Source organism: Nerophis ophidion, linkage group LG16 (assembly GCF_033978795.1).
Source record: "Nerophis ophidion isolate RoL-2023_Sa linkage group LG16, RoL_Noph_v1.0, whole genome shotgun sequence".
Lineage (NCBI taxonomy): Eukaryota > Metazoa > Chordata > Actinopteri > Syngnathiformes > Syngnathidae > Nerophis > Nerophis ophidion.
In genome coordinates, this window is record NC_084626.1 from 38,895,344 (window position 1) to 38,913,555 (window position 18,212).

General features: G+C 39.7%; 1 protein-coding gene across 12 annotated transcripts in view; it reads left to right on the forward strand.

Annotated features, from left to right (window-relative positions):
- The window catches only part of LOC133535388 (calcium-dependent secretion activator 1), a 195,931-nt gene that overhangs the window by 86,052 nt on the left and 91,667 nt on the right, over positions 1-18,212 (forward strand). For all 12 annotated transcript variants that reach the window (XM_061875200.1, XM_061875191.1, XM_061875195.1 and 9 more), the window contains exons 4-5: positions 13,752-13,832; positions 15,132-15,365. In XM_061875200.1, coding sequence (XP_061731184.1) covers positions 13,752-13,832; positions 15,132-15,365 — 315 coding nt within the window. The remainder of the gene's footprint in view (positions 1-13,751; positions 13,833-15,131; positions 15,366-18,212) is intronic.

The window sequence follows — 18,212 nt, forward strand, 5'->3', positions numbered from 1 at the left end:
AATGTGAGTGTGAATGTTGTCTGTCTATCTGTTTTGGCCCTGTGATGAGTCGGTGACTTGTCCAGGGTGTACACCGCCTTCCGCCCGATTGTAGCTGAGATAGGCGCCAGCGCCCCCCGCGACCCCAAAAGGGAATAAGCGGTAGAAAATGGATGGATGGATGGATGGGTATATATATATATACATATATACATACTTACACACATCCAGTATATATGGCTCATAAAACATGTTTGTGATATGAGGCCATTTGCATTTTTAATTATTTTTTTTTTTATAATTTCAAGAAGTGACATTCTTGCTAAGGCATAACCTCCTGGTGTTGGAGTATAACTATTTTGGGTTTTGGTTCCAGCTAATCTAGATTCAACCAATTTAAGTCTATGAGCATGGACTGGTGAAGCCTACTTGGATGAGAAGCGATGTCTCCTAAGACAAACCAAACAGTCCAGTTGCGATCGATTGAATGCCATTAGAAAACGTGTGTGTGTGTGCGTGTGTGTGTGTGCGTGTGTGCGTGTGTGTGTGTGTGTGTGTGTGTGTGTGTGTGTGTGTGTGTGTGTAAAAATCAATGTGTGCTTTGATCCCTTTGTTCAGGCGCATTAATACAAAAACACACTTGTCAGAATACTAAATGACAGACCACCTTAAAACAACAGAATGGAATTTTAGATATTTTTTTTAATTAAATGAGACATGAACAATAAAATAAAAAATGTTGAATTTACAATATTACCTGATGATAAAACAGTGACTATTAACCCTTGGATGCACAACCTACCAATACCTACACTCTTCCACAAATTACATCAAAAATTACCTAATTTAAAATCAATGCGTTTTGCAATAAACTGGGTTGAAGTTCTTCAAAATCTTCAAAACGAAGAGTTGTAATAAGTTTGTGTTTGAGATATTCCTCATAAATCATGTTTGTGACATGAGGCCATTTGCATTTTTTTGTATACATTTTTCATTATTTTAACAAATTGCAGTTTTTGTATCATGACTCCTCCACTCATTCACAAGTCGGGTTGAAAATGACCCCAACCAATTCCTATGGAATCTTCATTGAACCTTTAATGCTTAGCTCCTCTGACTGTCCCATTTACACATCTGATGTCATCTCTCACATCTGATGCACCTATGACTGTCAATACTGTCCCACTTACACGTCTGATAACAGTAGTTTCCCCACCCAGAAAGGGGAATATCTGATCCACTAAAGACATATCTGAGCCACTAAAGACTGTAGGACAACATAAAACTAATGAGGTAATTCCAAATACTGTAAAATCTGGAACGTTTTACATTCCTTTGGTTAATTCTATAGATGTAAAAAAAAGCATGGCAGGTTCATTATACATGATGAACTTATTCAACCTATATGTTTTGTGTTATATTTTTCAATATTTGTGTGAGTCAATTATGTAGTAAAATCTGAACATTGGAAGCCAACATGGTAAATGTATTTTAATTGCTAATCCTCCTGCCAACATGGCCACCAAACACAACTCGGCAGGTGAGTCTCCTGCCAACATGGCCACCAAATACAACTAGTCAGGTGACTCACCTACCAACATGACTACCAAACACGACTAGTCATGTGACTCTCTTGCCAACATGGTCACTAAACACAACTAATCATATTGAATTGAATTATATTATATTGCGCTTTTCTCTATTGACTCGAAGTGCTTTTACATAGTGAAACCAATATCTAAGTTACATTTAAACCAATGTGGGTGGCCCTGGGAGCAGGTGGGTAAAGTGTCTTGCCCAAGGACACAACGGTAGTGACTAGGATGGCGGAAGCGGGGATCGAACCTGGAACCTTCAAGTTGCTGGCACGGCCACTCCACCAACTGAGCTATACTGCCCCATATGACTCTCCTGCCAACATGGCCACCAAATACAACTAGTCAAGTGACCAATTTTCCCTCAAATTTTTCATGTGTGAGCAAACGCCAAAACTCCTTGAGCATTCAGTGGCACACATGTGAGCGACGGCAGACGTGCACACTGTTATGTGCTTATCTTTTTATTTGATTTAGTGCGCGGCCTAGATTTAACGTGCGTGGAGGACACGTGAGCAGTGTGCAATTGCACAGGCGCGTACCTTAGAGGGAACGTTGCAAGTGAATCTCTTGCCAACATAGCCACCAAACACAACTAGTCATGTAACTATCCTGCCAACATGGCCACCAAACACAACTAGTCATGTAACTCACCTACCAACATGGCCACCAAATACAACTAACTAGTCAGGTGAATCTCCTGCCAACATGGTCACCAAATACAATTATTCAGGTGGCTCTCCTGCCAAAATGGCCACCAAACACAACTAGTTACATCATTCTCTTGCCAACATAGCTACCAAACACAACTAGTCATGTGACTCACCTTCCAACATGGCCACCAAACACAACTGGTCATGTAACTATCCTGCAAACATGGCCACCAAACACAACTTGTCATGTAACTATCTTGCAAACATGGCCACCAAACAAAACTAGTCGTGTAACTCACCTACCAACATGGCCCCCAAATACAACTAGTCAGGTGAATCTCCTGCCAACATGGTCACAAAATACAATTATACAGGTGACTCTTCTGCCAAAATGGCACCAAACACAACTAGTCACACTAGTCACTGTGACGGGTTTCCTGCCGTCCTCGTGTGGGTTGCAGTGCCGATCGATACAGGACGCATCGTCTCTCCACACTCACCTACCAACATGGCCACCAAACACAACTCGTCATGTGACTCTCCTGCCAAAATGGCCACCAAAAACAAGTAGTCAACAACATGGCCACCAAACACAACTAGTCATGTAACTCACCTACCAACATGGCCACCAAACACACCTGGTCAGGTGACTCTCCTTCCAAAATGGCCACCAAATACAACTAGTCATGTAACTCACCTACCAACATGGCCACCAAATACAACTAGTCAGGTGAATCTCCTGTCAACATGGCCACCAAACACAACTAGTCATGTAACAATCCTACCAACATGGCCACCAAAAATAACTAGTCATGTAACTATCCTACCAACATGGCCATCAAAAACAACTAAGCAGGTGACTCGCCTACCACCATGGCCACCAAACACAACTAGTCATGTGACTCTCCTGCCAACATGGCCACCAAACACAACTAGTCATGTGACTCACCTACCAACATGGCCACCAAACATAACTAGTCACGTGGCTCTCCTACCTACATGGCCACCAAGCACAACTAGTCATGTGAATCACCTGCCAACATGGCCACCAAACACAACTAGTAATGTGACTCACCTACCAACATGGCCACAAAACACAACTAGTCATGTGACTCACCTACCAACATGGTCACCAAACACAACTAGTCATGTTACTCACCTACAAACATGGCCACCAAACACAACTAGTCAGGTGACTCTCCTACCAACATGGCCACCAAACACAACTAGTCATGTGACTCACCTACCAACATGGCCACCAAACACAACTAGTCATGTGACTCACCTACCAACATGGTCACCAAACACAACTAGTCATGTTACTCACCTACAAACATGGCCACCAAACACAACTAGTCAGGTGACTCTCCTACTTACATGGCCACCAAACACAACTAGTCATGTGACTCACCTACCGACATGGCCACCAAGCACAACTACTCATGTAACTCACCTACCAACATGGCCACCAAACACAAATGGTCAGGTGACTCTCCTACCAACATGGCCACCAAACTCAACTAGTTACATCATTCTTTTGCCAACATGGCCACCAAACAACTAGTCAGGCGACTCACCTGCCAACATGGCCACCAAACACAACTAGTAACATCCTTCTCTTGCCAACATGGCCACCAAACACAACTAGTCAGGTGACTCACCTTCCAACATGGCCACCAAACACAACTAGTCATGTAACTCACCTACCAACATGGCCACCAAACACAACTAGTCATGTAACTCACCTACCAACATGGCCACCAAACACAACTAGTCATGTAACTCACCTACCAACATGGCCACCAAACACAACTAGTCATGTGACTCTCCTACCAACATGGCAACCAAACACAACTAGTCATTTCTCCTGCCAGTGTGATCGCCAATTGCATCAGATGTGAGAAATGACATCAGATTTGTAAATGGGACAGTCAGAGGTGTTAAGAATTAAAAGTTCATAGATGATTCTTTAGGAACTGACTGAGGACATTTTTGACCCCACTTGTAAAAGAGTGGGGTTGCGATACAAAAACGGAAATCTCTTAAAATTAATGGAAAAATAAATGCATTTTGCGTCATTTCACAAACATCTCTTATGAGGAATAGCTCCAATTGTTACGTTTAGAACACATTTTGAATGCGCGAGTTGTCACCCCCAGATGCTGCAGGACTCGGACACGGCTGGATTGCAGGTTGGTGCTTGTTTAATATACAAAAGGTAAACAGAACACTTGACACAAGCAAAGAAACGGCGTGCCTACGCACGGGAAGCTAAATGCTGATGGTTAGCAAGCATAGAGTCCAAAGTCCAAGAAAATCGACATGCAGCGCGCACGCGAAGCTAAGACGTGACTTAGCGAGAAAAATACAAGGCAGAATAACCAACGTAACTGTTGCATAGAGCAAACAAAACATCCAGAATTAAACACAAGTAGCAGGCAGGCTTAAATACTCAAACAATAATCAAAAACAGGTGTGCGTCAGAAAGTCAGTGCAGGTGGAGCAAATGAAGTCGCCATGGTGATAAACAAACAAGTGCGCACACAACTCAGGGAACGGAAGAGTCCAAAAATAATCAAAACACCATAGATTTTAAAGAATAACAACCTGTGAGGGTCATTTTTGAACATCGCTCGTCTTTTACTTCTCAGACCACCTCCCCCAACGACATCTTTTAAAATTAAGTAAAACGCAACAACAGTGCAGCAAACACGGCGAAATATGAATGCAAAGGGTAAAAATACACCTACAAACTGATACAATATCACTTTTCTGCAGAATTTAGTCGTAAAAATCTGCTTCCGCGTCTGTTCCTAACACCGATGTCTCGGGCTGGACGCGCTGTAAACGAACCTCGCCCACACTTCCTTGTGTTTCGTCTGTGACGTAGATTACCGTCATAACCCGTACAGCACTAAAAAGCGCAGATTCCTGTCATGATCTGGCAGCTTTTCTGCCACCTATATTCTTTTTGTTGCAGTGTTTAGTGTCCAGGTGACGGGGCGTAGCCACCTTCACGCACACCTGATACTCATTTATCCCCGACTAGTTAAGCTCTCCAGTCTCTTCACATGACGCCAGTAGATTTCTTGATGATTCATTCTTACAGCCGTGTGCATCCCCTCTGATTTTGCTCCACTCACGCTTCTTGTTCCCTGTGGCTCAGTCTGTTGCGGTTTTAGTGTTAATTGTTACTTCTCCACACCTTATGTGTGCTATTTCTGTTCCTCACACTTTAAGTGTGCATCCTGAGTTTTATTTTTCTCACTCCTTTTTGTGTGTTCTTTTTGTTATTATTCGTATTAATTTTTCTGCTCTGCGTCAGGGTCCTACTCCGGCCAAGTCAATTGAGAAAATTCCAACCATTGAAATACCTTCATAGTTTAAAACTCACAGTAATTAGAGAATGGCACTGCACGTGCATAGTTTCGATGTTAAAGGCCTACTGAAAATACATTTTCTTATTTAAACGGGAATAGCAGGTCCATCTTATGTGTCATACTTGATCATTTCACGATATTACCATATTTTTGCCGTAAGGATTTAGTAGAGAACACAGACGATAAAGTTCGCAACTTTTGGTCGCTAATAGAAAAACCCTGCCTTTACCGGAAGTATGTGCACGTGACGTCACAAGTTGCAGGGCTCCACACATATTCCCATAGTTTTTAATGGGAGCCACCAGCAGTAAGAGCAATTCGGACCGAGAAAGCGACAATTTCCCCATTAATTTGAGCGAGGATGAAAGATTCACAAATTAGGATATTGATAGTAAAGGAATAGAAGAAAAAAAAAATTGCGACGGGTCCGGGCGACGGCAGTGTGAGCGTTTCAGATGTAATTAGACACATTTACGAGGATAATTCTGGAAGATCCCTTATCTGCTTATTGTTTTAATAGTGTTTTAGAGAGATTTTAAAGATTGCAAAAGATTGTAAAGACATACCTCGAGGTCGGATGGCTGCGGTGAACACGAAGTGTCTTAGAGAGAAGCCGAGGAGACAAGCTCACAGCTGCCGCTGCTGCAGGACGACAAATAATCCAATGATTTCTCCGGTAAGATGTATATCACAATTTCCCCATCCAAAAACATGCTGGTTGACGTAGAGAAAACATGTTCGCTTGACCGCTCCGCTTCACAACAAACAAAGAAATATCGGCTGTGTCTCGGTGCTAAAGACAGCTGCAAAACACCGCTTTCCACCAACAGCATTGTTTTTTATAGTCTCCATTATTAAACGAACAAATTGCAAAAGATTCAGCAACACAGATGTCCAAAATACTGTGTAATTATGCGATTAAAGCAGACGACTTTTAGCCGCGAGTGGTGCAGCTGCCAATATTTCCTGACAGTCAGTGACGTCACGCGTACGCGTCATCATTCCGCAACATTTTCAACAAGAAACTCGCGGAAAATTAAAAATTGCAATTTAGTAAACTAAAAAGGCCGTATTGGCATGTGTTGCAATGTTAATATTTCATCATTGATATATAAACTATCAGACTGCGTGGTCGGTAGTAGTGGGTTCAGTCGGCCTTTAAAGGTTTTAAAAAAAAAAAAAATTGCCCAGGTCTGGTCTAAAGGCTGCTTCAGACGCCATCATTTACCAACTTGCTGCTTTTCTGCATGCATGGCAGTGAGAGAGCATTTCTTTTGGGAACGCGTGGGTCGGATGTCGTGCATCAGTGTTTTGACAGGCGGCTCAGGATGGCCTGCAGAGGGGGAGAGGGAGAGAGAGAATTATATGAGAGAGTAAGAGAGAAAGAGAGGGAGAGGTCAGATAAGGGGGGTATTGTCATATCGGACATGACGAAGAACACTCCTCTGCAGGATGGCCTCTTGTTCGAGTGACGCTCTGCAGCACAACAACACTCAATGCAGCACAACAACAGACATTTCCCTGCAGCTGGTGGCAGCGTGTGATTACGTGCTCTACTAAACAAGAACTCTGGGTTATGCATCAGGGCGCTCCATCGCTGCCAACACACTAGTAGACAGTTGACACTCACTCTCCTCTGTTTGTCACCTGGCAGACGTGACGCGCACATGTCACTTTAGAACATGGGTGTCAAACTCAATTTATATCGGGGCCCACATGGAGAATAATCTACTCCCAAGTGGGCCGGAATGGCAAAATCACGGCACAATAACTTCAAAATAAAGATGGCTTCATTGTTTTCTTTGTTTAAAAATAGAACAAGCACATTCTAAAATTATACAAATCATAATGTTGTTGTTTTTTTTTCACTTATATGTTGCGATTAATAGTTTTGTATCTTTATTTGTTATTATTTATACTTTCTGACTGCGATGAGGTGGCGACTTGTCCAGGCTGTACACCGCCTTCCGCCCGATTGTAGCTGAGATAGGCACCAGCGCCCCCCGCGACCCGAGTATTTATGACTCGGACTTAACATGACATTAGTTTATTTGTTTTGATTTATTCATTTATTTATACTAATATAGTAGAGAATAAACTCGATTGCATCACAGAAAGTTTCTCAAACAAATCAAATGTTCGCACAAACATTTTCCAAAGTGATCGCTGCAGACATGAGAATGGGCCGATTGTATTCCACAAGATGATGAAAGTGATATTTTGAGATAAATTTTTTTGACATACTTTTCAATTAATCAATCATCAATCAATGTTTATTTATATAGCCCTAAATCACAAATGTCTCAAAGGACTGTACAAACCATTATGACTACGACATCCTCGGAAGAACCTGAGTTTATTACCTTTATGAACGACTAATTTCGGGACTCCGTAAATGCTCTTTTTTCTCTAAATTTAAACGTCTGAAACAATCAATAATAATACAGCATTTTCTGCTCAAACTCTACACTCACTTGTTTTAATGCTATGCTCAAGTTGCTTGACCATCAAGTGAATTAAGCCGTGAAGAAGAAAAACAAATTTTACGTAATATGCAACCCAGCAAGCGGCCTTTTTCCACCGCAGGAATATTCCCATTTATACTATGGGTAAAATAAGCACCCCTCTGTATTTCCAACAATTTAGTCCTACAAAATGTGGAAAAAGTGAAGCGCTGTGAATACTTTGCGGATGTATGCCGAGGGTGCGGTTGAGGTGCCTGTGACCCCGGGAAACATGCTTTATCAGTACCATGCAGTATCATGCTTCAAATGTGTTCATTGGAGCATTAATCCTGATTTCCTAATTTTGATTAAAAAAATAAATAAATAAGCACAATTTTTTCTATTAATTTTTGTTTTGTAGTTTAAAGAGTTTTATACATTGGGCTCTTGAGTTAATGTAGTGATATTCATACAATTTTATTTTTCAGTAGCAAATGGTTCAAGTCTATCAAAAGGTGTTTTCATACCTGCCATTGTTCTCTGTTTGACTAATTTCACTTGATTAACCTTTTCTAACATTCGACACTACCAAATAACAAAAGTATCTATGATTCCTGTTCATCATTCATGTCAATATTGGTATCATATCACAAGTGAAATATTGTATTGTATATAAAGACAAGCCCTGTGATGAGGTGGCGACTCGTCCAAGGTGTACCCCGCAGTTAAGATAGGCTCCAGCACCCCCGCGACTCCGTAAGGGACAATTGGAATAAAATGGATGGATGGATATAAGGACAACTCTCTACCTCAGGGGGCAGTACGAAGGTCCTAGGTTCGATCCTGGGCATGGGATCTTTCTGTATTAAGTTTGCATGTTCTCCCCATGACTGCGTGGGTTCCCTCCGGGTACTCGGGCTTCCTCCTACCTCCAAAGACATGCACCAGGGCATAGGTTGATTGGCCACAACACTAAATGGTCCCTAGTGTGTGAATGTGAGGGTGAATGTTGTCTGTCTATCTGTGTTGGCCCAGCAATGAGGTGGCGACCCAGCCTTCCACCCAAATGCAGCTGAGATAGGCTCCAGCACCCCCCGCGACCCCGAAAGGGACAAGCGATAGAAAATGCAGGGATGGATGTCTACCTGAGTGGACAATAAAGATTAATTCTATTTTATCGGGAAACTCCTAATTAAAATGTAGGCTGAGTTGGAGGCATCTGATCTTTTACTGGGACAAAAATAATGTGCTATAATCAAGAACTTTACTCTTTATGGACATCATATTGACATAACCCTGCATAGAAGTGCTTTTGAAATGTCTCTTAAAGGCGAGCAGCCTCCTGGCAAAGCAATGCAATCACATTTAATAAAAGGTAGAAGAAGTGAAGCAGAAAAACGTACAGATGGATGGTGCCAGAAAGAGACGTCAGCCTCTCCTCTATTTCCCCACGTCAGCTAATTTAAGATTCCCATTCATTATTGATGCGTCAGAGCCATGAATTTATCTGCTTTTCCTCCAGGGCAGCTTGTCTCCTACATGTTTGCTCTCCTTAACTGCCAGCGCTGGCATTTTAGTCAAAGCTTCGTTTGTAAAGCTTTACTGCAGCGATCCTATTTTATACCCACGCCCTCTCAAATCAACAGTTCATTGGTCTCTATGGTGATGGCAGCATGCTGCTTGTGACTGATGGATTTTCCTTCCATTGTCAAATTGGCTATCGCAAACTGCTGCTATGACTACAGCCTCTTGCAACCAGACTGCAGTCTTTTTATGTCCACACATCATCCTATTTGGACCACACATGCTCCTTTACCTTGGGTGGGTTGCAATACGGTTATTGATATTTATGGAAGTATTTTTGGAGCAAAACTCAATCTGAATCTCTGTGTGTGTGTGTGTGTGTGTGTGTGTGTGTGTGTGTGTGTGTGTGTGTGTGCGTGCGTGCGTGCGTGCGTGCGTGCGTGCGTGCGTGCGTGCGTGCGTGCGTGCGTGCGTGTATGTGGGTGTGTGTGTCTGTGTTTAACTTTGTGTGAAGTACAAACCCTCGAGTGTTTTTTTTACACGTGACTTTTGCTACACTTGTAATGTGTCAGATCTGTGCATGTATGCAGCAATCTGTACGTGCAGAAAAGATTTGTGTGTAACTTCACTTTTCCTTTGATTATACTCACCATGGGTTGGCTAACAAGGGACATTAACAAGGATAAGGTTAGAGTGGCTTCCCATTAAAATTGTGGGATATTCTGGTATTCAATACTTATGTCTTAAAAAGTTGTGATTAGTGAATAACTGTAGTGCAAAATAGCAACTAAAAAAACTTGCTGTCAAGACAATATTTATACTCTACATATTGAATATACTTTTTCATCCTTGATAACCGATCAATTACATGGGTCTTTATGCAGTGACTGTGCCTATGAGTTTAATAGATACATAGATAGTACTTTATTGATTCCTTCAGGAGAGTTCCTTCAGGAAAATAAATATCACACATTCCAGTTATACACAGCTAAAAATGCATATATATATATATATATATATATATATATATCAGGTTCATGGCTGGTGAGGCACTGACTTTATCACAGTCAAATTTATAAACATATGAACCCTATGGAGTAGGTTATTCACCATTTGATTGGCAACAGTTAACGGGTTATGTTTAAAAGCTCATACCAGCATTCTTCCCTGCTTGGCACTCAGCATCAAGGGTTGGAATTGGGGGTTAAATCACCAAAAATGATTCCCGGCCGCTGCTGCTCACTGCTCCCCTCACCTCCCAGGGGGTGAACAAGGGGATGGGTCAAATGCAGAGGACAAATTTCACCACACCGAGTGTGTGTGTGACAATCATTGGTACTTTAACTTAATGTAGCAGGTACTTTAGCTAATATAGTATAGTATAAATAAATTACACTTATTATTATAATTATTAGCGATAATACTGCTAACATTAACAATATTAAATAATCACATGTATGTAGAAAATAACAAACACGACAGTACACAGTGTTGTCACTATGACAGGTGTAACCGCGCTGCAGCGGCAGTGTTCATTCATTGTCTTTACTGTAGCATAAAAAATGCAGATGGCCTTAAAACGCCACAATACTCAGTCACCATATTTAAGTACCCAAAATAAAGACTTGACATAAATATAAATTCAATCGGATCAGAAAAATTGGAGGAAACGGGATTAAAACCCAATGCTAACTGCCCATAGAAAATACATGGGTACGACTAGTAGCTACTATTAGCAAATAAATTCACTTACCAACACGGGTTATTATCTCAACATCGACACACTCTTGTTCGCAACTCGGCCCTGATGGTCGGCACCTATAAGTTTACAATTAGTTGTAAAATGTTGGACTGTTGTTTTTACGATATGCAGGCAAACGACAACTTTAAAACATACCGGCTTCGGCCTAGCCGAGTAGTGCAAGAATGATGTCTGGGATCACTAGCGCCCTCTACCACCAGGAGGCCGGAGAACAGGTGCCTCACATTGTGCGTCTCCGCATCAATTTTATGATTGCCCAGCACAAGAAATACGTTACACACATACAGTTGTTGACAAAATACACTGTACATTATATACCTAAGTTAACTAAACTATGGAAATGTATAATATAATTCATATAGCAATACGGTCTCACTGCACGGCAGACAGCAGTTGGCCGAGTTATTGCACAATCCACAGGAGGCTCAGCTGGCTGTGACTCACCGCAAGTAATTCTCAGTATTTCAACGGCAAATGTGAAAATTAAACTGGTGAAGTTAAATGGAAAATAACTTTAGAGTATAATCACTGGATACATACAACAATATAATTTGTATTTTTTTTATTTTTACATTTTTTTCTTTCCATGATGGCATGTCACTGACACATATATATGTATATATACATATGTGTGTTGTACATACATATATATTATATATATATACATACATACTGCTGAAAATGCATATATATATATATATATATATATATATATATATATATATGCATTTTCAGCAGTAACTGCATATATATATACATATATATATATATATATATATATATATATATATATATATATATATATATATATATATATACATATATATATATATATGCATTTTCAGCAGTATGCAGTATGTATGTATATATATAATATGTATGTATGTACAACACACATATGTATATATACATATATATGTATACATATACAATATATATTTATATACAGTATATATATATGTTGTATATACATATATATTATATACATATATGTATGTATTTATGTGTATATATATACACATAAATACATGCATATACATATGTATGTATATATATATACATATATATATATATATATATATATATATATATATAAATGATAAATGATAAATGGGTTGTACTTGTATAGCGCTTTTCTACCTTCAAGGTACTCAAAGCGCTTTGACACTACTTATATGACATATATATATATATATACATATTTGTATCCTTATTTAAGCTATAAAAAATTTTTTAATCGACTTGAACCATTTTATCTTTTTATTTTTTTATTTAACCTTTATTCAACCAGTAAAAAAAATCCCATTGAGATGAAAAACCTCTTTTTCAAAGGAGTCCTGGCCAAGAGTCAGCAAAGTTACACATAAAATGACATTCCCATTACACATTAAAATGACAAGATGGACATCAAGTAAAACATTTAGAGTCCATACTTTTCTGTGCAATCAATGTACAAATGTAATCGGGCAATAGTCCCAAAAGAGCCTTGTGAATAAAAGTGTACCAATGACATTGTCTCCTAGTGGTCAAAAAAGGGCATCCCACCCGAGAGTACAAGGCACAGTGATGTGTCATGGTTGCGATGAACCTCCTAAATTATACGTTTCGTCTTGTCAGCATTGAGAACCAATTTTAGGTAAATAAGTGAATTCCGCACAGCAACAACAGCTTTCTGCATCGAATTACCAGCCTTTTCAACAGATGATCCAGAGCAATAAATAATTGTATTATTTGCATAAAAATGCATATTAGCATCAGAGAAATTTTGTTTGAGATCATTGATGGACAAGATTAATAAGAGGGGGCCTAAAACAGATCCCTGAGGCACTCCCTTATGTACAGTGACAAATTCCGAACAAAGGCCCGCGTATTTAATTTAATGTTTTCTGAATAATTTGAAAACCAAGTGACTGTTTGATCCGACAGTCCAATGAGAAACAGCATGTGTTTTTAGATAGCGTGGTCTACAGTGTCCTAAGCTTTGGAGAGATCAATAAAAAGTGAGGCACAGAACTGTTTTTATATCAAGCGCTACAATGATGTCATTTACCACCTTCATTGTAGCAGTGATAGTGCTGTGCTGTTTACTGAAGCCTGAATGATATTCACAAATCATTTTATTTGATAGATGAACTCTTTCAACTGATGACAAACAAGAGATTCCCTAATTTTTATAAGACATATAAATTAGATTTTGGTCTAAATATAGAAAGAACTGCTGGATCAGGAGGGAAGACAAAAGCAGATTTCCAAACTGATACTGAAAAATAAAAAAAATAAACTCAATAAATAATGATGCATTCGAATTGATCAGCAATATTGACTAAGGACCACAATATACTGTTAGAAACACTTTAACCTACAAAACAAAAATTAATTAAACAATATTTGTGTTTGCTTATTTTTGCTGATAGTTGGACAACTTGGATGAGCAGGCTGCACAGATCAGGAGAGAACTGGACGGTCGTCTTCAGATGGCCGACCACATTGCACGGGTAAGTTTTGCACTTTGCCTTTGTTATTTAGCTGCTCTGCTGCTTAAAGGGGAACATTATCACAATTTCAAAAGGGTTAAAAACAATAAAAATCAATTCCCAGTGGCTTGTTTTATTTTTCAAAGTTGTTTTCTAAATTTTAAACCTCACGGAATATCCCTAAAAAAAGCTGTAAAGTTTTTGATTTTCCCTATTTGCGATGCGACTGTCCATTTCCCTGTGACGTCATACAGTGCTGCCAATACAAACAACATGGCGGTTACCACAGCAAGATATAGCGACATTAGCTCGGATTCAGACTCGGATTTTAGCGTCTTAAGCGATTCAACAGATTACACATGTATTGAAACAGATGGTCGGAGCATGGAGGCAGAAAGCGAAAACGAAATTTAAGAAGAAATTGAAGCTATTGAGCGAATAGCTATTGACACTATTCGGCCATAAAATGGGTGTACCTAATGAAGTGGCCCATAGCATGGCTGCCTTATTAGCATCCCCGGTAAAATGTGCAGACCAAACGATCGGGACTTTCGCATCTTGTGACACTGGAGCAACTTAAATCCGTCGATTGGTAAGTGTTTGTTTCGCATTAAATGTGGGTATCTAGTTTCAAATGTACATACAGCTAGCGTAAATAGCATGTTAGCATCGATTAGTGTAGCATGTTAGCATCGATTAGCTGGCAGTCATGCTGCCACCAAATATGTCTGATTAACACATAAGTCAACACCATCAACAAAACTCACCTTTGTGATTTCGTTGACTTAATCGTTGCAAATGCATCTGCAGGTTATCCATACATCTCTGTGCCATGTCTGTCTTAGCATCGCCGGTAAAATGTGCAGACACTCTGGCACATTTAATGGGGGTCTGGCGGCAGATTTCTTGCCAGTGGTGCAACTTGAATCCTTCCCTGTTAGTGTTGTTACACCGTCCGACAACACACCAACGAGGCATGATGTCTCCAAGGTTCCAAAAATTAGTCGAAAAAACGGAAAATAACAGAGCAGAGACCCGTTGTTTGTAATGTGTTGAAAATGAAAATGGCGGCTGTATTACCTCGGTGACGTCACGTTCTGACGTCATCGCTAAAAGACCGATAAACAGAAAGGCGTTTAATTTGCCAAAATTCACCCATTTAGAGTTCGGAAATCGGTTAAAAAAATACATGGTATTTTTTCTGCAACATCAAGGTATATATTGACGCTTGCATAGGTTTGGTGATAATGTTCCCCTTTAAGAAGGTGCAGCCATCAGCGTCTTGATGACCATCCACTAATTTCCTGGTTCTCTCTGCAGGGAGGAAAGTTCCCCAAGTTTGTGTCGAAAGAGATGGAAGCCATGTTCATTGAAGAGCTCAAGTCTTCAGTCAATCAGCTGATGGCCAATCTGGAAAGTATGCCCGTGTCCAAGGGCGGAGAGTTCAAGCTCCAGAAGCTGAAGCGGGGCCACAACACCTCCATCATCGACATGGGCCAGGAGGACGAAAACACTCTGTCCAAGTCTGATGTGGTCCTGTCCTTCACTCTTGAGGTACACACTTAAGTTGGATCACTGTTTCTACTTGGACCATCATGTCAAAACCTTATATGGCTCCTTGTTGTGGGACTTTTCATTTTAATTAAATTTAATTTATTGGGAACATGTTGAAAATTCACAAGCACACATTTTGCTCAAATGATCAACCGTCCAAAAGGGAAGAAGCAGGGCTTGTCTGGTCCCACACCTGTGCAATAGGCAGCAAAAAAAAATAAGAAAAAAAAAATGGTAGCGAGGTATACTAAGTGACAATAATTCAGAAGGAATAAATTAGTGTAAAGAGGAATGTATTCACATTCTAACCAGTCCCACAATGAGTAAATGATTGTAATATTAGTTACTTTGTAAAAAAAATGCCTGTACTGTTTCTTAAACTGGCTCATGATAGTACATTGTTTAAGTTATTTACTTAATCCATTCCATAGTTTAATCCCACATGCGATACACAATGATTTATAGTTGTGCATGTGTATAAATCCTTTATATGCTTAGTCCTTTTTAAAATCCAATTAATAAGAGGCTTCAAAATTATTCAATCACAATTCATCATATTAAATTGAAAAATAATCTACACAATATTCAATGATTTTTACTTGATTAACTGAATCAATGGATATACAAAATTAAATTCCCAAGCAGTTTTCTTTTTCCTTTTTTTTTTGTAACTTTATTTCAATAATGTGCATACCCACTCAACTTATAATGATAATAATAATAATGGATGAGATGTATTACTCCCTGTAAATTTATTGTAGATCTGAATAGGTAATCCGACACGTTGGGACACTTTGACAGCCATTTAGAACCTGAAACTGGTGAGAACGACACAAAAAGCGCTTGTTCCACACCCACGTGTTATGCTTAAATGCTTGGTTTAGGTCAAAAATACATCCAATGTGCTTAAATATGATTACTTTTGACAAAAAAGTAATCATATTTACCACCAAGGACAGATTGCTATTCTGGGGGAAACACTCCACCCTGAGATGATGCACAGAGTATATGTAAAATGGGTTTGATTTGTCCTGGTCACCCTCCTAGCCAAACACAATACAGCATGAAACTGTGATATGGTTTTTGAATGAATATCTTTTGAAAAAATATGATACACTAAATTCACAAACTAAAAATCGAAAAATGGCCAATGGAGTTCATCTTGAACAGTATCAATAATGTATGGTAGTGAGTTATAAAAATCGGAAATGTCGTAATACAAGAACTTCCTTTGAAGTAAAACCTAATGCGTATCGCCGCTTTGTGTCGCCATGTTGACTTATTTTCTCAGAACTGAGCATGGCAAAGAATCAGAATCAGAGTCAAAATACTGTATAAATCCCAGAGGGGAAATTGAAATTTTCCGCACAATCCCATTCAAGATCAGTCAAACATTACAGGGAGACAGATCCGGATCGCTGACGGGTCTGCCAACTTCCGTCGCCCCTTACAAAAAAGGTAGGATAAAGGTAAACAATGAGGGGAGGGGGGGTGCTAAAAAAAAAAAAATCGGTCTAAGCCTGGGCCCCTGGAGAGGTGTCCAGACTGAGGCCAAGGGAAAAAAACAAATAATAAAAGAACACATTAAATACATTAAAAGAGCAGAGCTGATGCAACCAGCCACTTCTACATACAGCTATGAATAAAAAGTAAAGAAACATATAAAATGTGGTGGCCTCTGCAGTGTTCCACGCCGTCGTCTGCTGGGGTGGAGGGAGCATGGCTGGAGACAGGAGCAGACCCAACAAAGCAACCAACAGAGCCGACTCAAAGAGTGGATGAGAAAGACTAGTCTTTTTAAAAAAAAAAAAAAAGAGAGCATTTTTGGGCAGTATGAAGAGCACACCCTAGTGTTTGCACGCACACACGCACGCACGCGCACACACACACAGGCACAGACACAGACACACACTGCAGATAGGCCTAGTAGTACAGTACCAAGTTAGCATCAAAATTTGTTTCTACAGAGTTTGGTGAGAGGGTTCCATTAAGGCCAATTATGCAAATTACGATGACCTAATGTTTTTACCGCGCTAGTCACACCCCTGGCCACACACTCACCACCATGAACAGATTGCATTTCTGTGGGAAACACTGTAGCCTGAGATGATGCACAGAGTATATGTAAAATGGGTTTCATTTGTCCTGGTCACGCTCCTAACATACCAATCAGTCACTGGAATACATTAAATCAATAGTTCTTAACCTTGTTGGAGGTACCGAACCCCACCAGTTTCATATGTGCATTCACCGAACCCTTCTTTAGTGAAAAATAAAAATGTTTTTTTCTTTAATTTAAACTTAATTTATAAATATTAATCATGAAATGATGTTATTATTTTAAAGAAATACTAATAAAGATATATTTTGCTAACAGAAAGTTACAGGAATGTACACATGATCCCATGTTTACATCTCATTGTGCAACATGTGAATGTTTTAGTGGGAACTAAATGCGATATCTGAAAGGGGTACAAATTATCTCCAAAGCAGGAACCCCACCAAGACATACGATACCAGTACACAGCTCATGAAAATCAATATTTTTTGTGATTGTCATTGTAAGTGGGCCAAAACACTTATATTAGAAAATAATCTCATGGGAGTGTCTGCTGTCATTTGATTATAATAATAAAACATTTAACTGGTTATTTAGTCAGGTTTGGGACAGGTGTGCTGCTGGTGTGGCCACAGTGCATGTGCACGTCTGACTTCGCTCACATGTGCTCCACTGAATGCCCAAGGAGTTTTTACGTTTGTTCACACATATGGAAATTTAGAGGGAACATTGTTTGGGGGTATCCATAATACGTCGATAGGGAGAAGTTTTTATTCACACGATGAATC